Source organism: Dichotomopilus funicola, assembly GCF_033296635.1.
Source record: "Dichotomopilus funicola strain CBS 141.50 unplaced genomic scaffold C8A04scaffold_76, whole genome shotgun sequence".
In the NCBI taxonomy this organism is placed as follows: Eukaryota; Fungi; Ascomycota; class Sordariomycetes; order Sordariales; family Chaetomiaceae; genus Dichotomopilus; species Dichotomopilus funicola.
Genome location: NW_026944097.1, coordinates 42,774 through 63,903, shown reverse-complemented (window position 1 = coordinate 63,903; position 21,130 = coordinate 42,774). Strand labels below are relative to the sequence as shown.

At 53.6% G+C, this 21,130-nt stretch overlaps 4 protein-coding genes across 4 annotated transcripts; all 4 read left to right on the top strand.

Moving 5' to 3' along the window:
• Positions 1-2,122: 2,122 nt before the first annotated feature.
• Positions 2,123-3,527, top strand: C8A04DRAFT_39821 (WD40-repeat-containing domain protein; the record flags this gene model as incomplete). Its single annotated transcript, XM_062784728.1, has 5 exons — positions 2,123-2,252; positions 2,374-3,092; positions 3,162-3,251; positions 3,320-3,439; positions 3,507-3,527. The coding sequence occupies 5 exons, from the start codon at positions 2,123-2,125 to the stop codon at positions 3,525-3,527; spliced, it is 1,080 nt and encodes a 359-aa protein (XP_062633894.1).
• A 5,068-nt stretch (positions 3,528-8,595) lies between these two features.
• Positions 8,596-9,523, top strand: C8A04DRAFT_39820 (thioredoxin-like protein; the record flags this gene model as incomplete). Its single annotated transcript, XM_062784727.1, has 2 exons — positions 8,596-9,216; positions 9,275-9,523. 2 exons carry the CDS (start codon positions 8,596-8,598, stop codon positions 9,521-9,523), a joined length of 870 nt encoding a protein of 289 aa, XP_062633893.1.
• A 1,707-nt stretch (positions 9,524-11,230) lies between these two features.
• C8A04DRAFT_14874 (uncharacterized protein) lies at positions 11,231-14,002 on the top strand (the record flags this gene model as incomplete). The annotated part of the gene is made up of 1 exon (XM_062778272.1): positions 11,231-14,002. The coding sequence occupies one exon, from the start codon at positions 11,231-11,233 to the stop codon at positions 14,000-14,002; it is 2,772 nt and encodes a 923-aa protein (XP_062633892.1).
• Positions 14,003-15,849: 1,847 nt separating this feature from the next.
• On the top strand, positions 15,850-18,798 carry C8A04DRAFT_39818 (RanBP1 domain-containing protein; the record flags this gene model as incomplete). The annotated part of the gene is made up of 7 exons (XM_062784726.1): positions 15,850-16,083; positions 16,165-16,426; positions 16,490-16,686; positions 17,758-17,792; positions 18,003-18,151; positions 18,247-18,704; positions 18,772-18,798. The coding sequence occupies 7 exons, from the start codon at positions 15,850-15,852 to the stop codon at positions 18,796-18,798; spliced, it is 1,362 nt and encodes a 453-aa protein (XP_062633891.1).
• Between the last annotated feature and the right edge of the window lie 2,332 nt (positions 18,799-21,130).

Below are 21,130 nucleotides of genomic sequence, written 5' to 3'. Positions count from 1 at the left end.
TAACAAATGCTAGCTAACCAACGCTCGGTAAACAAGCTCGTTTTTTTCTTCGTTTATCAACAACAAATTCCCAACCTGGCACCTTCCTTGCCCCCTACCTTATTTAGTCAGGGACTTCCCCGCTACCGCCCTGTCCTCCTCCTGCCTGTAAAACGCGGGGTTATGTGTGCTGGCTTGCTGGCGTTGTTGTCCCACAGTGGATGTCAGCAAATGCTTGTGGAGGCCAGTGGGTGCGCCTCCCGATGGGGTCTCTAGACTCTTGGTAAAGCACGGCGATCCTGTTGTGTGACCCCGCTTGTGATGCTAACGCTAACGGCTGTCATCGCAGCTAAAAAGGTTAATGCCGGCCTCTTCTATTGTCTCGGACGCGAGCGCTTGCAGGACCTATTGACCGTTTCGGTGAATGCGGGCCAGTGTCTCTTTGCGAAGCGCCCGCAGTGGGCTCGGTTTTGATTTCAGAAGCACTTAAAGCTGGTTACTTTTGTACCGAGTGGGTGACGGCCTGCGCCATGACGCACGGCATTGGCAGGCGGTGCAGCGCCCGGCTCGGATTGAGATGACATCCTGATGAGGCGTTGTGCGGCCGGTTCCATCAACGGATGCCGTGAGACTGGACCCGGGCATCGGCGGGCAAATTCGCCGACTGAGCCGGCCCCGGCCGGTTTATCTGTGCGCGCCGCAGCGTTGCAGCTGGGGATATAACTCGGCGACGATACATGGCCGTTAACTATCGATGAGATGGGGGGACTTTTTTTCCTTTCTTTTTCCTCGGCCCTGATCCCCCCCTCCCAGATCCCGTTTGGGGAAGCTCCTTCGCCGATTCTTGACCGAGGACGGTTGTAGCCCGTTGACTGTCGGGCGCCCGAGCGAGTGATCTAGGCGCTTAGGTATCCTTTGCACCGTTTTCGGTTGCACAGAGAATTTTCTTGTAAATGTCCCGATCACGAATTCACGTGCCCTGCCGCAGAATGTGAGAAGAGAATTGAACTTGAACCATTTCTTGACAGTCCATTTTTGGCGTTGGGGAACGATTCTTGAAAGAGGAAGCAGCGCTTGGCAATCATGGAGCGACAGGAGCTTGGGGGAGGGAACTGAGAATGATCTGTCCGTGCGTGGAGCCCAGCTGCAGGGGGCTCTTGATCCGGCCCCTGGCCCGGCTCCTTGTCGGTCATTCGATCCGCTTTGCCTGCGGGCGGGAACCCACTTTTGTGAAGGGACCCCTCGAAATCCGTTGACAATTGGCAAATGTGACGGAAGGGAAGCGGCAGGAAAGTGACAGAAAAGAAGAAAAGAGCGAAACTGTCAATTCGAAAAACAAGACTTGCCTGCGCACCGAAGATTTGCTTCTGGCATTCCCAGAACCTCTCGGCTACGACCGTTGCGACCTCCCCCCTGGACTTGCTCCTCGATTCTCCGCCCGCTTTGCAACCTTGAATCAAACGCCCCTGGACCGCTGCCCCCAGTCCATTCCCGAAGAAGGTAGTGCAGGGTAATATTCGCAAATCTTCCCGGTCTGCCGCCGGCCACTTCCAGCGCGCCCGGCTTGCTGTGTCTGCACCAGCACATCTTCCAATTCCATCCTGCAGGTGGCCTGCCCTCTCTGCCTTTCTCCTTTCTTTCAGCCCCCCCCAGAATCCGCAACCCAGGACACCTCACGATTTGGGACAGGAATCGGCTGTCCTTTTTGGGTTTTCTGCCCTTTTTTTTTTTGGCCCTTTTCGCGACCCCCAGTTACCGAGGGACCGTATCTGAACTTCGCGGAACGCATGATCCCCAGCCGTCCGGTGCGCAGGTTATCCACCAGCGGTCCGTCGCCTCTCCTCCCCACTTCCCATTCCCCCCGATAATTATTTCGCTGCACCACCTGTCCCGGCTTTCCCAGCTGTCTGACTGGTCGGTGGCACACCCCTGGAAGCTCGCATTCTTCCACACTTCAACAACAACTTCCACCACCACCCGGCAACACCTTCCATTCACCTCACCTCGACCGTTTCCCCGGCCCGAACCGACACGACCCGACGGTTTCCATCGCCGACGCCGTTCCTGACCACGATTCCCATCGCCAATTCGTCCCTCACCCAATTGACGCGGCGCGCGCATCTGCATCGCACACAGCACAGAGATGGATCCCGGCCGGTCGAGCGACGTGTCGCCCGAAGCGATGCAGGCTCGCATCCAGCAGGCACGTCGCGAGGCTGAGACGCTCAAGGACAGGATCAAGAGGAAAAAGGAGGAGCTTGCAGACACTACGCGTGAGTTGCCCACGCCCACACCTGATTGAGCGAGCAATGCTTCTGGTTTTGCTCCCTGGGAATTCGTCGTATGCTAGGAATTGAAAACTGACCGTTGCCGCGATTCTTGTCGACACCACAGTCCGTGCCTTTGCCGCTCAAGCCCACGAGCCGGTCCCTAAGAGCCAGATGATGAAGCCAAAGAGGACACTGAAGGGGCATCTTGCCAAGATTTACGCTATGCACTGGTCGACCGATCGACGGCATCTCGTTTCGGCGTCACAGGACGGCAAGCTCATCATCTGGGATGCTTACACAACAAACAAGGTCCATGCCATCCCCCTCCGGTCGTCATGGGTCATGACGTGCGCCTATGCCCCAAGCGGCAACTTCGTCGCGTGTGGTGGTCTGGACAACATTTGTTCTATCTACAACCTCAACCAGAACCGCGATGGCCCGACGAGGGTAGCCCGCGAACTGTCGGGCCACGCCGGCTACCTGTCGTGCTGCCGCTTCATTAACGACCGGAGCATCCTGACATCGTCCGGCGATATGACTTGTATGAAGTGGGATATCGAGACGGGGACCAAGGTTGTCGAGTTCGCCGACCATCTCGGCGACGTCATGAGTATCAGCCTCAACCCCACTAACCAGAACACCTTCATCTCGGGTGCCTGCGACGCGTTCGCTAAGTTGTGGGATATTCGCGCTGGCAAAGCCGTGCAGACGTTTGCCGGCCACGAGTCTGATATCAACGCCATCCAGTTCTTCCCCGATGGCCACTCCTTCGTAACAGGGTCGGACGACGCCACTTGCCGTCTCTTTGATATTCGCGCAGATCGGGAACTCAACTTCTATGGCGTAAGCAACTTTCTGTTCCCCGGTCTAAATATGTACCCCATACATCTTGGTTGCTGACGTTGATCACAGTCTGAATCCATTCTCTGCGGCATTACCTCGGTTGCCACCTCCGTTTCTGGGCGACTCCTCTTCGCCGGTTATGACGATTTCGAGTGCAAGGTAAGCTACTCCATCACGATCTTGTCGATTGCCTCTGCGCACAACAGTGTTAACCGTTTCCCTTCTAGGTTTGGGATATCACCCGGGGCGAGAAGGTTGGCTCTCTTGTGGGCCACGAAAACCGTGTTAGCTGTCTTGGTGTGTCAAACGACGGTACAAGTTTGTGCACAGGTTCTTGGGATGCCTTCGTAAGATCCCCAACTTCCTTGGCCATTTTGGCATCCTGCTTGTCCTTTATGACTAACAACCGCATAGCTCAAGATCTGGGCCTACTAATCGCCCGCCGTATTTTGATGCCATGAATCGATTTGCACCACTGGATACCCCCGAGATCCCATTATGTTGCGAGCGAGAGAGCGAGAAAGAAAGAGAAGGAAAACGAGGAAGAGAAGGTGGGGGAAAGGGGGGTGGGGAGCGAGGGAAAGGACTATCGGATACCCCCGTTTTTCTTCCAGCTCTTAATCCGACGCGCCAAATGCCGCCGAACGGCTCCTTAATATTTTACCGCCTGGTTGCCTCTGACGAAGCCACGACAGCAACCTCCCACACACTCTCGGCCGTCTATATCCTCCTCGATTTGGAACGGAGCTAGCCAACCAGCGAAGTGGAGTACGACACAATCAAACAATCAACAGCGGATCCAGTCCTGTCTCTTCTTTTTATTCTTCGACTTCTATTCGCCCCCTTTTTCTCTCGTTCCCCGCACCGTGGCTTCTCTCTCTCTCTTCCTTGTCTCTTCCCTCGGCGGTTTCTTATGGGTGGCGGCTGTACTACAAAACACCGGGAAGTTACTTATACCTTTTTTCTCAGTCCATGTATTTGTTTTCATTCGACCATTGCCGTCCTGTTTTCCGAGAAGGCGAGCGCGAGTGGTATTAGGTCCCACTTCTCGATCTCTCTCACTATTACCCTCCGTGTGTCTAGCCAGGTATAAATATACGCCCCAAAAGACCTAAAAACGAAGTATAGCGCGCGACGATACAGCACGAGACCGGTATTTTGAAGCTTTGGTGCTTCGGCTGCCGCGTAGCTTGCTTTTGCTTGTTCCCCCTTGCTTTCTCGTTCTCTGCTTTTCGGCTGGGGTTGGTGGGTGGGTGAGTGGTCACTGTTCGCTGGCGTCGGGTGAGCACGCCCACCGAACCCGGCTGGACTGGACTAGAGGTGTTGGGCAGGAAAGGGTGGGTGGGTTGGGAAGAGCAGACTTGAAGCGAGGGGGAGGTGGGGAGATGATGAAACATGGTCGCATTTCACACAACGAAGTCTTTTTGGGATTCCCTCGTCTGGATGTTTCTTTTCCTTCTTTTTCTTTTTTTACTTTATTTTTTTTTTCGTTTCTTTTCCCTGCTACGGTCAATGCTCACCCCTTCCTCGTGATTGCCGTCATTGTTGTTATTTAAGCCGAGGATGTTGGAGTTATTTGTCTGTTGTTTCAAGAGATGTGCGGGGAGGCAATGGATAGGAGAGGGAGAGAGTAGTTGGGGAGGGAGTGAAGTGAGGTGGTGTGGAGTTAGTTTTTCAGAGACTGTCTGGAGTAACTGGGCTGGCAAATATCAAGGTCTTTCTTTTTTTACAATATTGCGCATACCCTTTCACTATCATGCCTGTTGATCCTGTGTTCCGTGTCGTGTCATACTTTGCATTGTGGCGATGATCGACAGACGCTTGGTGACCGGCTAACTCAAGTCGCTCCCTTGATGATGCTCATCAAACTCATATCATCCTGCTTATGGATTCCTACCATCGCCGACTTTACTCACGCCAGCCACACAGGCACAAGCCGCGAAGGTAATACTTGGTCCTCAGACGAAGCAAGGGGAACTGGGATGCGCTGGCTGGGACGGCAGCTCTTCCCCAGGGGGAGTCGAACTCATCTCTATTAGCTTGCTCGTTTCTTATCGATGATGGTGATAAACGCCCGTGGTTGGGCAAATCTCTTTCTCTGTGTTTACCTCGCTACGTGGGCTCAGGGGCAAAGGAGCTACGTATTCGTACTATCCATAGTTACTCCTTACCCCATGCCCGTCTCGGTTGGCTCAGATCACTAATCGGTTAGGTTTTCCCATGCTCTTGTTGTTGATTTGTAATGTCTCTCCGAAACCATCCACGATCGCCTCGGTTGATCATACAACCTCTTATTATTGTTGTTTTGATATTCGAGAAAATGTAAATAGATGGCGCGTAACGTCGGGGGTCTCGCTTACCCGATTTCAAGTCTACCGGCGGGCTCATACACCCCACAATACTATTTCACTAGTCTTAGAAGACGATGACGTGAGGAGTGATGTTATCACCTGGAAGGTAAGGCATGGTATTGGAGACGTTATTAGATTAGGAAAACAAACACTGTGTCTTGATAGATCGTACGCCAAGGATCAACGTATATAAGCTTCGGTTTAACAACACAAGTGTCTATATATCTGGTACTGAATCCACCAACTTCCCTTCTCCTTCCCGATGAAAATAAAGAATCCTGGTAGATTTGGTGCTGAAGGACAGCATTGCGTGGATTCTCAGTCCTGGACCTCGATGTCACTTGGGTATCGGAGTGAGGAGACGCCGATCAGAGGTCAAGACTACGTTTACTTATTTAGCCAAGGTAGAAAGAGAAAATATCGTAGACCGTGACGTGAGTTGTACTGGTTTCATCTGTTCCTATTTTACCTATAAATATGACAGTATTTATAACAGGTCGGCAGATATGTTGATGTGGAGGTCAATATTGTACTACTTACTATAGCGTTCTCAACCCTGACGTCCTCGCTTTCGAGCACGAGGAGCAAGAAAGGATTGAAGAAAGTAAAGCCCCCCGTGAACCATTGGTGTGCCCCCTGGCATTCATACCGGGGACATCTCTTCCATCAAGTTACGCCCGCTAGTGGCTATTACACAGACGGTTGGCGGACGTATAGTTTTATTGATCCTCAACACAGCATTCTGGATATCCCAAACTGGGCAGCGAAAAGTGCAGTATGGTACAACCTATTCGAAAGAGGAGTTAAGGGAGTGTAGACACACGTGCACCCTTACAGGCACATGCGTTACAGCATGATAGCATTTCTATTAAGCATATCAACGTTGCAAGACTCCTCAAGTTCCGTCAAAGTCCCCGGTTTCTGCTTGTCCCTGTAAGGCGACCTTATTCCTCCCTTATATGTTCAATCTCAGTTCTTTACACCCCAGGCCATGCCCGAACACCCCCTCTCCTAAGCGGGAGAAGCCTTTTAGAAGGCGGAAAGGGGTTCGGATAACCTCACGGGTATCCGTATTGCGTCAACGTGTCAACGGCCGTGGATCGCATAAACAAAGAGGCTTGGCAAGAAGGGGGCGCATGAAACGACCCTTGAAACCCGCAACGGCGATCCCGTCGAGGAATATGCGCGTCCCTGGCCAGGAACAAACCTGGCGGCATCACGCATGACGAAGTTTAATGTTAATGTCAGCCTTGTGATGCGATTTGATTTTTGTGGCAGAGGAGATCTCAGTTAATTTGGCTTGGCAAAGCTTGATATTCAAACTTCCTGCAAGTTTCCGTGGGACGTGAGGGAAAGGTGATGGCCACCTCGATCCAGTGATCTGTTTGGTCCAATGAAGCTAAAAGATCTGGGGTTGTGCTTGATATGCAAGGGGAGCCGAATAATTCATTTCTTTGGGACCATCAAATCGGGTTTCTCGTCTCCCAATCCCGCACCATGCTTACGCTAGAGGGCGCGAGAGCTTCTCTCGGCGTCACCGTTGCGGCACGTCAAGGGCTGTGGCGTCGCCGTCGAGGCGTTGTTGCATCAATGCGATTGATTGCCATTCATATGTCGCTGCCTTCGGCTCGAATCCCACGCCGCTCATTTGATTGCTCCCAATTGACAGGGTAGAAGATGGTACACTCCAGTGGCTTCCCTCAAGGAGCCGAAGAACCGGTCCCTGATCTGGTTGATAATGGAGAGTGGACATACGGGAGGCTGGTATTTTCCTAGGTTGCAATGCTACGCTAAGGGGTTTGAACGTTGACGCCGGCTTCGATTGCTAAACAATGATGAACATATCAAGCGCAGCACATTAATGAGGAAAGACGGCTCGGGATCGTGTCGTCTTTTATCCGCATCGTCGGTTGAATCGTTCGATCGATAACGTTTCTTGACAGGGTCTGCTGCCCATATAACGTTAACTGAGGTAGTGTAGCAGCCAGCCGCGGTATTCGACCCTATCGCAGGTCGTCCTGTTTTTAGACTGCACTTTAGCGCCCCTCCACTGGGCGTCCCCGGACGCCCCGCTGTAGTTTCCCGTGTTGATGGTAATTCCTCAGGGAATTTTGTTTTTGTCCATTTTCCCTCCGAATGGAAAGAGTTCCATTGTACGACGTAAAATGGAATAGAATTACACGTGTACACCACTCACTTACAGCTCTCTGAAAACAACCGCTCCTGTAAACAGCACCGGACGAGCATCTGTGCGTGAAGGTCCATGCTGACCGGAGTGGTGAAGCACCTGCCGGACCTGACATTGTCAAGTGTCTGAATTAATCCCTGTCGGCCACGCGATGACGGCATGCAGCCCACACAACTCCGCCCCTCTCTCTCACTTCGTGCTTGCCGATCCCACTTCAACGTTTCCTGCGTTCCTGCCACAAACTACCCAACCGCCAGGAACCCGCTCACTGCCGCTGTCGTCGCCGGCCACCCTCGAGTCACTTCATTCTGCACAGTGCCCTCTTTGGCCACGCTTGTTACTGTCGATCTCTCCCCTCGCTCCCCCTCGACTGGCCCCAGGCCAATCGACCTTTCTTGTCCCATCCCTGGCTCCCCGGTTTTCGGTGGCCACTGCTCCACGTGAACGGCCAGCGTCGCATTCGGCATCGCCTTTTTTGAAACAATCTGGAGCATTTTCCCAGGGGACCAAGGCTTTCCGTATCTTCCCCTCTCTGCTGCCCTTCAACCGCCGCCCGAACCCTTTCCCGTTTGCCCCCTTCTCCCAACCAGGCCCAGGAACCCGAAACACCAACCACTCACCCCTCGGACACGGCTACCGATCGAGATTTACCAACGTCATCCCGGCGTTCTCATCGAGGTCAACCCGCTCTTGCCGCCAGTTGTTCATCCCTCTGCGTATCTTCGGTACCTGGCCTTCTAGTCTCGAACTGGCGAAGAAACACACTCCCCAATTCTTCACTCAACTTTGCCCTTCCCTGCCACTTCCCGGGCTCGCCGTGACGGCGTGAACTGCCCAACCAGGAGCCGACCCCGCCACCCCTCGAGCGATCCCTGTCCCAAAACAGGGCAGGCTGCCCTTCGAGAAGACTATAAGTCCCGTCCACCCACCTTGTTCGCGGTTCCTTCCGCGTTCCCTTGTCACCATGTCAGACCCTACACCTGCCCAGGAGGAGTTCTCCACTTTTGTCGACAAGAACAACCGCTCTGATCTTGACGGAGTCCATCCCGAGGACCGTGAAACCGCCACACGAGACCAAGACGGCGAGCGCAGCGAGGACGAGGAAGACCGCTACCGTGCGTCCAAGATTGACGCCGCCATGCGGCTACCAACCAGAGACACCCGCGCCGAAATCAGGCTGCCGCCAGCGGAGTTTGATAAGGGCCGCTCGACCGGCGTGAAGGGCGTCATTGCCGACGCGAGATCGTATGAGACGGCTCGTCAAACGAAGTGGAAGGACCGGGTACGAGCGGCCAGGCGCAGCGTCTTTGGCCTAGACAGTGGCCGCCAGCAGCAAAGTAGTGAGCCCGAGAGCGACAACAGCGGGCCTGAAGACCCGGAGGAGGCTGCTTTCCTTGAACAATGGCGGGAAAACCGAAGGCGCGAGCTTGAGGAGGAGAGCAGGAAACCTGTTCGCAACCGGAGGACGAGTCCCAGTATCCGCCTGTACGGGGACTTCGACAAAGTTGATGCCCTCGGGTACCTAGACGCGATAGAGAAGGTCGGCCGGGACACGACAGTAGTTGTCTTTGTCTACGACTCCGAGGTTTGTACCCCTATTCCGCTCCGCAACGCTTTTGTACTATGACTAACTTGGTTGATAGTGCGACGTTTCAGCTGTGATCGAGTCTGCTCTCGCCCCGCTTGTGACTGTGTACCCAGCTGTGCGCTTCGTCAGGGTCCATTACGAGGACATCGAGTTCGACAATGCAGGCGTGCCCGCGATCCTCGCCTACCGGAATCAAGGCGACCTATTCGCCAACCTTACCGGCATCCTAGAGCTGATCTCGGACGAGGAAGAGGTGGACACAGATTCCGTTAGAAAATTGTTCCTCAACAAGGGAATTCTTTGAATGCGGATCGCCCCATCCCCAAAGGACGCCTTCGTTGCTCGTTTGCCTTTAATCCTTTACTTGACTTTGGTTTACGAAGATAAACTACATCTGAGGCGTGACGAAGGAGGAGTTGGATTGGTTCCAATACCATATTCAGGAGCGCTTGGTTCATGCCAGTTACGAGGCCGTAATGCGTATGATGAATGAGGGTTAAGAGGTTCAGAGGGAGCACGCGGGTGCTGCATGGCTATTGAGATACCACATCACGCAAGTTGGGGAGTTTATCTTGGGTCAGGAAAACGATTGGACTGCATAGCAATTTCTTGAGTTCTCCTGTAACTATTACATATTTGCTTTCGGCCTCATTTGAAGCCTTGGTTTTGTATTTGGGATTTCAGGTATATTAGAGGTGCTTCCTCATTTCACACTTTGTTGCTGTCTCACTGTTGAAGGCTGCGGTTGTGGTCTCTCGCTAGGCGGGAGCCGATCGTAAGGTAGGCGGGAGCCGATCGTAAGGTAGGCGGGAAATCAGCGAGTTGACGTAGATGAGTCCGAGCACATGAAAAAACAATTTGTTGAATAAGATACCTTGATATCCGTGTACATGAATTCGGGAACTCTAGTCCTTCCAGCGGGACGCCATGGCTGCTTTATAATGCCGTCACTGCGCTGTTGAAGACTAAGAGTGTCGCCGCATCCTCCTCATGTTTCAGGCATGACTGTTGGGAGACCAACAGGGCTGTGAGAATCCGAGGCACGGCCAGTTGAATTTCACCGTGCCCCAAATCGTCCCCACATAGCCCCCTGCACGTCGTCACTTGCCGGCTTTGCCCCGCTTTTCCTTATCACTAACACGATGACCGACACGTGAGGCCCTCAGTGAGAACCAATGCAGAGGCAGATTGCTGCACAACGGCATGGCGAATGGCTCTCACTCGGACCGGTTTGCAGAGACGCGACAGCAGGTGACCTCATACTCGGGCCCAAACCTCCGGGAACCGGCCGACGCCTCGTTCAGCACTGTGTGAAATTCCGCCATCCTAGGAACTTACCCCTCCATCCTAATCGGGGTTTGACCTGCGCTAGCACTTTGGCTGCTATTCGAGGACGTCTATCCTCCCCCTCTTACAACCCATCAAAGCCCGACGACGAAAATTGACACAGTGATTATTGAGGTGGTGACTCCCGCGACCTTTTGGTTAAACAAGGCAAGCTGACGGCCTAACCTGGAAGCAAACCCTGGGGCCTGCTCGCAATCTGATACGGCTTGTGGCTTTCCCCGCCCCGCCTAGCATTACCGGCCTGGGTTCTTGGGTCAACGGCAGCTTTGCCCACTATTACGACAGGCAGAACCCCAAACTGGGAATCACGACCATTCCCTCCCAGCTGGATCCAGACGGATACCCAACTCGAACGGTGAGCCTTGGAGCTCTCAGTGTTAGTGATTTCCATTTTCAAAACCCGCACGACCAAGTGCACACAGTCCCTGTCTTGGTTCTTTATTTCTCGAGACTACGCTGTGGTCCCTTCCATCTCTTGTTATCTTGGACCCGGGCCCTCGCCTTTTGCACTGGTTGCCCCTCCCTCCGTGACTTCACTGTTGCCTCTTTTTTTAGGGTGCACCTTCCGCACAACATCCGGAACCCCAATTTCTTCCATTGTTATTTCCTTCCATTCCGGAACATCGCCCGAGATGACGAACAGCTAACCGTTTCCCACAACGTGATGGAACCACAGACCCGGGAGTCTCCGCCACCAACCGAGACTTGCACCCACAGGGTTCGACACGCCGAGAGTGAGACCAACAATCCTCAAACCCCGGCTACCGATACCGAACTTACCACTACTCCAACTCCGACGGAGCCGATCTCGGTTTCTGTCCCGGCCCTCCGATTTCCCCGACCTCAGGGAAGCCAGATCCTCGCCAACTGGGTTTCTAACAGTGCCCCAGACATTCGGCAACCGCTCGGCATGTCGGACGCCGGCAGCCTGGCCGATTCGGCCTACGAAATTATCACCGACACCGAAAGCCAAGATGACCGCTTGACCGAGTCGACCTGCTCGCTTTCGGTTTCCCGTCCCGATGACGTCCAGAGCCTAGATGGGTCGGTCGACCAGTATAACAGCGACTCTGATGAAGATTCCGACCAGGTTTCTCATGCCTCCTCGATACGTTACGCCGATCAATCCTTACAAAACCCGTCCACCCAGCGCTCTACAGGCAGCCTGGAACATGGCTCGTCGTCCACCGAGGGTTCCGGCGTCGTCATTCAGTCTATCCAGTTTCGGGAAGTGCAGGACGAAGAAGATCCAGTATTGCCAGAGGTTATATACGCCCAACACCCCACATGGGAGTTCGACGAGGAGGAATCAACCTACATCACGCGACAGCTGGGCCTGTTCGATGCCCCGAAGTATTGGAATGCGTCGATCCGCCAAACTATGGCCCAGGGCTACCTCACGACCGATGAGCCGTTGAGGGTGCTCTATGTAGGCCGCGCCGAAGCGCAGAGAAGCATCGTTCTCAAGATATGCAATGCCATCTGGGCTTCACCATATTCCAAGGACCGAGACCACCTCAGCCGCCACCGGGACGGCGTGTACAACATTGTCCCCATCTCCTCGTTCGGCCCCGCTCCCGAACTGGACTTGATGGAGGCTTCTCAGTACCAAATAAAGGTCGAGCATTGCACCTCAGCCGAGGAGATCGTATACGAAGATGGCGTACTCCCGGGCGATGCTACCGCCTCTCTCACTATTGACCAGGATAAGACATACCGGTCTCTGTCATACCCAACAGGTTCCGTGGTTGAGCCAAAGTGGAATGTGCCCCACATCGCCATCTTCTACTGCTCGTCGGAGGACGACGAGGAGGCCGACGGAGCCAAGACTGCTGCGTGGTCGTTTATGCAGCGCCATGGCGTGCCATGCATGTTCATTGCGGATCACCAGGACTTCTGCAACCTTAACTGGGGCCAGTATATCGACGAGGATTCTATCCATCTCAGTTTGGAGTCCGCGGATCCAAACGATCTTGTCGTCCCTCAACGCTTCCCGATAGACTTTGCGTCGTTTGCGGACATCGACGCCGGGCAGATGAACCGCAACCTCGCTTACCTGACCGGCCTGGGAGAAATCGAGGAGACGCTAGGGGGAGTCACAAGGCGGATCAGGGACTGGGCGGATCCGAGCCTGACGATGGAGTTGGTCCAGCCGTTCAAGGCCTTCAAAGAAAGGCTCCACAAGTTGGAGGAGGTGGGACTACGGGTTCTATCACTACTACCTATGCTCTTGCTGCTGGTGGCTCCGTTTATTGCCCTCCCTTTGGTCAATTGGATGTGGTCGGGAAGTCTAAGCACACTTGGGCCGGCATCAGCCCCTTCTGCCGATGTTTGTGTCTCGTCGCCAAGCTACCCCGAACTCACGACCAGCGGGATAGTCACGGCAGCGACCTCTACTACAACGGTCGTGATCAACGTGACTTCGACCCAGACTGTCCAGGTTAGCCAGACTCAGCCATCAACTAGTGCTTTGGCCTCTGTGCTCTCTTTTGCCGGCTTCCTCTCTGACAAACCGTCGGCCGTGCCCGCCGATATTGAGACCAAGAACAAGCAACCCGCTAATGCGAACAAGATGGCGTGTGCGGTGCATATTTATAGCCCGACAGAGATTCTGGTCGCCATCCCAAGCCGGAACAAGGCCGTATGGCTCGCCCAGGGAGCGATCGATATTGCGGTTCGGCGCAGAGATGCCACCATCAAGACAAAGATATCTTCGGTTGACGAAGGTATTCTTGTTGAGCTTGACCGGAAGGATGCCTATGGTGTTTTGAATATCACGGTTATCACTACCCGGCGACCAAAGGTCAACGAGACTTTCGAGATTGATTTTGGACGGTCGGCAGCTGGTGAAGTCTTTGAGGCTGGGTTGAACCTGGTCCAGGGTGCTCTCAAGATGGTCCCATTCGCGGACGACGCCACTTCCTTACTCGAGAATGCCCGGAAATTACGTCAAGAAATCCGGAAACTTCCTCGCGAAGTTGTCTCATCGCTAGAACAGGCGTCGGAAGCCGTCCGCACCCGTACCAGCGACACTGTCAAGCAGACCGCACACAACGCTCGTGAACAGTTGGCCAACCAGGCCAGATCGGTCGAAGCCATCCGTAAGGAGATTGACCTTTCTGTTCTTCAGGCCCAAGTCGCCTCGAAGCTTTGGTGGTTGCGGGTGCAGGGGAAGATGGAGGAGTATGCAGCATATCAGCGGAATGCGTCACAGTTTCTCAAGGCGAAGCATGCTGAGCTGGTCAACAGCCGCACGAGCCGCCGGACTAGCAGGAAAGGCGCGTCGTCGAAGGAAACGAAATCGCCCTGCGGGTTTAAGAGTATGATGTACCCTCTGTTGAAGAGGAACTGTGGAGGGAGTGGACAAGACCGAAAGGAAGGAGTGCCGTCACAGCAAGAGCGGTGGGAGGGTGCGTGGAGGAAGATTGTGGGGTGAGTGGGCGGGTTTCTCCTTAGGCCCAGACTGTTTTCCTCTTTTTCTGTTTCATTTTTTATCTTGCCTACCGACTGCCGTGATGGCAACCACGGGTCTCTTTCTTTTAGGTCTCTCGGGTAGGCGCATTTGACGGGCCGGCGGATTGATGATTCCACGGGCGGAATATGCATGGATTTGGCTTGGCTGGCTCGGTTGGCTTTAGGAGGTGTTTATGGATGGCATCCGGGATATGAGGAATACCTGCTGCTCTCTTTTGCCTCGTTTTTCATTGGGAGGCGCCCGGGGGTACGGTTGGTTGATTGGGTGTTGGACGGGAATAGGGATGAAGTGCAGGGCGGATAGATGATGAGTTGATATGTGTACGTACGTAAAGTTTCGCTATCAAATCTTACTCAAATGCCCCGACCATTCCCCTTCGGATTTTACTCCTTTTTGCCTGTATATTTACCCGTCTGAGGCATCACACACGGTGTTTTCTCTCCTTGAGTTGGCTTGGGCGTAGAGTACAGGTGTCAGTGAAAATGGAAGAGATAATTTTTCGATCTGTGGGCTCTGTAGACCGTCAAAACTACAGAATCTCATTGTCCAGGAGCTTAATGTGGTTGTCATAGGAATGTTCCAACACCGGGAATGGGCTTGACCAGTTGCCCGTTCCTGCTTAGTTTGGGCTGCTGGACTTCCTGGGAAGTAGTGTAAAGGCGAATGTTTATAAATTTTGGTAGGTAATTCCCACTAGCTTTCGGGAAATTGAAGTGTTGTTGAAATGCCTGCACATGGGAAAACAGGAAGAAGCTTATATGCCTTTAACCGAGTTCTGAGGCTCTGCCCAATCAATTAGCCGAATTTTGGACCCCGCTCTTGGCCCGCCTCCACTGCTGATGTGAATTTCTTGTCAGCTGAATCGCGTAACGTTATGGTACGGCATGAAACATGGTCTGGGTGTGTTTGTGACCACTGGGGAATTCTCGGGTTTGGAAGAACTGTACGGGTCAATATGTTGAGTTGGCTCAAGTCAAGGGTTTTCTCAACTACATACCTTGTTTCTTAGATCTTTTCTATCTCTTTTTAAACATTGAGTCAAAGTCTTTATTGATCCAGGAACCCTTGTTGTGCCGCTTCATGTGAAACAGCCTCCACGGCGCTGTACGATACGATACGGTATTGTGCCAACTCCCACAGGGGTGTGTGGTGGGGGGAGACGGCAGCGCCAAAAAATGAGGGGCAATTCTTTCGCGCGGCCGCAACAAACAAGAGGAGCGCTCCGCAACCAACCCACCGCACCACGACCATTCATTCCACTTGCTGCCTGTCTGCTTTTATTTATCCACCTCCAAAACTGCAAAGCGTTGCGCGCGACAGCTTCAGATTTTAGAGTTCTTGATTTACGGATACAAAGTACTGGTACGTTTTCTTTTTTTACACTGTTCTCTCCTATTTTTTCGACTCGGTGATTTCTCCCTTGAATTCGGGCTTTGGTTTTTGGGTTTCATTGTTGTCGCTGGCGCACGAAGGGCGAACTTGCACATAACGTGCGTTCATGCCCCGCGGTAAACCCCGCCCTCGAGGATTATCCAGTTGTTAGGCCCCGGGGGGTTTATTCGGCCACACCGGGAGTGGTAACTCTGAGGAGCGTCGAGGAGAGAGAGAGAGTAGGCGGACTCAAGAAGACAGTGGCGGCGAAGGAGGGCGCGGTGAGAGCAGGCGACAAATGAGGGAGCCGACCGAAATAATGGGAGGGAAAAGAGACAAGAGTTCATTTTTGAAGCTTTGCTAACATTTTGGATGGCGGAGTAGTTTTCATCAAACCGAATCTCTGAAAGAACATACAGCAAATACATCCACCCAATATGTCTGCCGAGAACGATAACAAGCCAGTTGAGGAGGTCAAGGCTCCTGAGGTCAAGAGCGAGGAGACCAAGCCGCTCACTACTACCTCCTCTGTCTTTTCCATGTTTGGTGGCGGCGCCAAGAAGGAGAAGAAGGACGACGATGAGGATCGTGGTGACAATTCCGGTAGCGCTAAGGCCCAGCGCGAGGCTGCGGCTGCTGCCGCCGCTGCTGCGAAGGAGGGTGGTGAGGAGGTGGGTTCCCCCCCCAAGACTCTGGTGGACCGGGATCCGGGCGCTAGAACTGAGGCAGTTGCTAAAAATGTGTGATAATAGGAGGACCAGGCCCCCGAGTCCGAGGACGTTCACTTTGAGCCTGTCATCCACCTAACGGAGAAGGTCGACGTCAAGACCAACGAGGAGCTGGAGGAGCAGGTCTTCAAGATGCGCGCCAAGCTCTTCAAGTACGTGGCCGACACCCGCGAGTGGAAGGAGCGTGGCACCGGTGACGTGCGCCTGCTCAAGCACCGCGACAACGGCAAGACCCGTCTCGTCATGCGCCGCGACAAGACCCTCAAGGTCTGCGCCAACCACTACGGTACGTATTTGATGAAGGGGAGAGGTTCCGAAAGGGAGCATTTTGGAGACTGACCTGCTGTAGTCGTCCCCGAGATGAAGCTGTCGCCCAACGTCGGCTCTGACAGAAGCTGGGTCTGGAACGTCGTGGCCGATGTGAGCGAGGGTGAGCCCGAGGCGCTCACCCTGGCCATCCGTTTCGCCAACTCGGATAACGCCAACCAGTTCAAGGACGCCTTCATCAAGGCGCAGAAGGAGAACGAGACGCTGTTTACAAAGCCGGTGGTGGCTGGCGAGGCCAAGGAGGAGGCTAAAGAGGAGGCTGAGGAGAAGGGCAAGGAGGCGGAGAAAGAGGAGGAGAAGAAGGAAGAGACCGCATAAGATGGTTCCCCATCTCCATCGCTCATGTCAAAGCGATGAGTTCAGAAGATATGAACACCAACCCACCTCCCCAACCCCTCCCAACCCTCCCAACCCACATCACGCCATGCCACGCCACACCACACCCATTTTCTCAAATGGAGTAGGGGACGATGGCCACGGCACAAAGAACACAACCCCCCAACACCCCCATGTCACACCACCTAGCCAGCGGGAGCAGGAAAGGGAGTTCTCTCTTTGGAGAGAGGTATCATCAGCCTTGTAGCTGTAAATAGACCAAATACCATTCAATCCCCTCAATCTTAGTTTGAATAACGTATGATTTGCTATACACGGAAGGTAGCCTCTGAAGACGTGACGGAAGTCTTTTGGATGGTTGCCGTGAGCGTTAGATAAAAAAGAAAAACACTGGGTTTGTGGTGGAGAAGGCCGGCATTCTCCTCAATGTGAATAAAACTTTCCCCGCGCCACTGTCCAGCAGCTCGCACGGACCACCTGAAAGTTGCTCACAGGCTCACAGCCACGCGCTGGCCCCGCGTTCATTCAGTGAACCTCTCCCGCGTCCAGCTGAACCAATCAGGCACCGTCATACAGCTGAGAGTTACCCGCAGGCGCATCGCATCGATCAGGTTTCCAGCGGTCCCAACACCCTCTCGCTCGACTGACGGATTTGAGGCGGACTGCAAATTATTCCTTCGTGTTCCTTGGGTCCCCTCCCTTTTTCCTTTCTCCCCTCCTAAACAAAACCCTCCTAGCAAATCGGCGGCAGCCCTCGTTCCTCCTGCCCAACTCTCGATTTCACTGCCATATCCGCTCTCCTTATTTTTCCTGTAAAAACATAAACGGACATATTGCCGAAAATGATTGTAGAGGTATGTTTCAACGATCAGCCGGCCTCGAGCAATCGTAGGCGGGGAGATGAATTGAGGGGCGGGAAAGTGAAGAGTTGAGCTAACGAAACGCGACGTGTAGCGCAAGATCAAGGTTGTCACCGAACAACACAACATGTAAGCCGACAACCTGAACCGAGCTCCCACCGATCCCTATTCTATTTCGAGATTCGCTTTTGGGTGCCACCGAACGCCCACTCTCTGCGACCTGTGTGACTGTTTTTTTTGAGGAGGAATGGGAACGATGACATGGCGGCCCGGAGCTGGAGAAGGCAAACGGCAGTAGTAACAGCAGTAGTAGTGGCTGACTGAGCTGGGTGATGATAGTGACAAGCCTGCTGTCAATGAGGGGTTTCCCATGAAGGAGTGGACCGTCGAGATCTACGTCCTCGACCAAGATGGCAAGGAAAAGCCTGCGCGGTGCTTCCACAAGGCGGTGTACCACCTGCACCCATCGTTCGCGAATCCCATCCAAAGTACGTTACCGGCGGACTGGGCTACATGTGGAGGGAAAACGATCCAAGAAATACAGAACATGAGTGTGTGCTGACCGCGGCTTTCTCCCTCACAGCCTTCCTGGAGCCCCCATTCAAATGTACCAACGAGGGATGGGGTGAGTTCGAGATGAGCATCGATCTGTTCACAACCGAGAAAGGCGGAAAGCAGAGCATCATGCACGACCTCAACTTTGCCGCGGCGCAGTACGAGAACATCCACACATTTACATTCAAGAACCCATCGCAAGCGCTCCAGCAGGTCCTCCGCGAGACCGGCCCGCTACCTTCGGACGAGGAGCGCAAGATCAAGAAGGCGGACGGCAGCAGTAAAAAGAAGAAGGCATTCGACGTCGAGAAGATGGCGGACGGGCTGATCAAGCTCGGTGAAGACGACCTGCTGCAGGTGATCCAGCTCATCCACGATCACAAGGATGACAGCACATATGTCCAGAATAATGTGGATGCGGGCGAGTTCTCAGTCGATTTGTATACCCTCCCTGATTCCCTGCTGAAAATGCTCTGGGACCTGCTGGTACGTTTCTTTTTCATCCCATTCTTAATACTTTGTTTTGGCCTAACTGGATGGCTCCCGGTTCTAGATCAAGCAGGGCGTCGTTGTTGCCTAAGGACACTCTCGACTACTACATCTACATCGAACGGCGTCTGGCGTCTACAAGGATGGTGGTTTGTGGAAGGGGTTTAGGAACCTGTTTTGCCAAAAAAAAATGAACCCAAGCATTTGGTTGCCAAGAGTTGAGATGATACAGCATAACATAACTTCCGAGTGACATGATGGAGTCAGACCGATCGGAACGATGCTGTTTTCTTCTCTCAACCTCGCCTTGCGTATGGCAGGGCCAGGTGCTCAGCAACAAGTTAATTCGGGAGACGGTATTGATTTGCTGCTGGCCTGTTTTGCTGCGGAGAATAGGAGAAGCAATAATTAGGCCACCAATTTCTTGACATCCAACAATGTCGACGGTAGTCTCGGGTTACATGTAGGAGAAGTCGCTTATTCTGTGTATGCAGGAGACCAACCGCGTGAAAGCAGCCAAGAGTTCGGAACAGCTTCGGCTTTCCTTCTCTCACGTAGGCGCGCAGCAACCGTTGTGGCTCGCTAGCCGGGTCACATACGCAGTACACTACATACCGTGGTACTCGCGAGACGCCTCTCCTGAGCTTGCCCGGGCCTGGGCCTGGCCTGCGGATGGTTTGTGACCTCACTCGCCTCGGTGCGTTGCACCACATTTGTGCTCAGCCCCGTGGTTTGCTGCCGTGTAACATGGATTTGATACAATTCCGATTGCAGTAACGACTGCACGTGGGAAGGGGTAGGCTAGAAAATGGATCGGAGAGATTGTTACGACGTCCTACACCGAGACCGAGATGGAGCTGGACGGTAATATTGTGGTTTAATATACATATTCAAAGTGGATTTGATACTTGATGGGTTGCTGCAAGACGATTAAAGGAGAAGTTGTCGATCTTGGCACTTGTCTCCATCGTATGCCGTGGCTGTGAATCAACTTCGGTCAACCCCCTGACTTACACGGGGCGAACCTCACAGTTAGTCAGCCATACAATGAGACTTCGCTCTCCGAGTAAGGTACACGCCACAAAGAATGTCACGAGATACCGGACGGCAAGCGGCCACTCTTGGTTTACGTACAAAATGTGCAATATCGAGTAAAAAGATTCTCACCGCTTCCCCAGTTTTCTTTGGTCTGACGTTTGCTGTCGTCGGGAACGCGAGAGGTTGGAAAGGAAGGGATGTGTACAAGAATGGATCCTGGAGCTCCCCGCGTGACCTGCCCAACGTGACCCCCGGTTCCGCCCACACCAGACATCCCGGATGCCTTTCTTTTTCATTGTTTTTTGCCTTTCCTCGAGTTAATATTTGTACTTGTATGACGTGTATGTGGCATGGACTAGGGGCGAGTCTTTTTTTGTTCCCGCCATGTTTCCTCATTCGCTCGTTGGCTTGCAACTGGAGACCCCCCGGAATTCTCGATTATACGACTTCGTGCCTGTCCGGGGGAAAGTGATATTGCCTGCGGGAGCAGCCGTCACTCAACACGTGTGTGGGCCACTTGAACGTCCGAACGAGGTTGCAATGGCGGGGGGCGTTGGGATAGTCGGTTTTTCCCTGTCAGGCGGGGTGAAGAGATCTCGTCTCGTCCCGTCTCGGAGGTTTGATTTTGAGATTTTTCTCTGGTCTTCCTTCGAGGGGTTCCGTCTCTGCCGGGTTGCATCTCGCCTGTCCCCATCTGCCAGGGACCTGTGCTGCAATGCTACAGTAGGTGCCGGACCTGTCGCCGCTTCACATTTCGTGTCTTATCGGGGAACGGGGAGTGTTGGTGTTGACGTGTAGGGTCGATTCCGGGTTTCCAAGGGAGGCGGGGCATCTGAATCCCTGGCATCAGCTTATCTCTTTGAACGTCAGGATTCCTAATTGGGCGGCTTTGCAATTCCATTTTCTCCCCCGGTGAATGGCTCAATTGCAAAAGCTAGCGTTTCGATCTTGTCCAAGCGAGCTAATTGATTAGTTTTTTCCTTCTTTTTTCACGCTGCATCAAGCTCGGGGCTCGATCCTCAAGGTGCATCCAGACACCTTCCCCATCGAGCTGCGAGCAATTGAAAATGAGCTAAAAGAAATGCATTGCCGTTGCTGCCGCTGTTCGCGACCTTCGAGATTGGGGAACCGGAGCGCCGACCTTGCTTCAACGTGGCATGCTGATAGGCTGCCTGGAAGGGGGCGTTGAAGGGCCCCACAACACCCTGCGGTGTCACTGGCAAGAACGCAGCTCCACTGAAGATGGAGCAGGAGCGATCTGGAAAGAGAGACAGACTTGGAGCCCCGTGCCTCGAACCCCAGTGAAGCGCAGGTGCGATGGCAGAGATGGGACCGGGGTCTTCCCCCAAGAAGCGTCATCCTGGGACTCGATCCGGGGGGCCAAG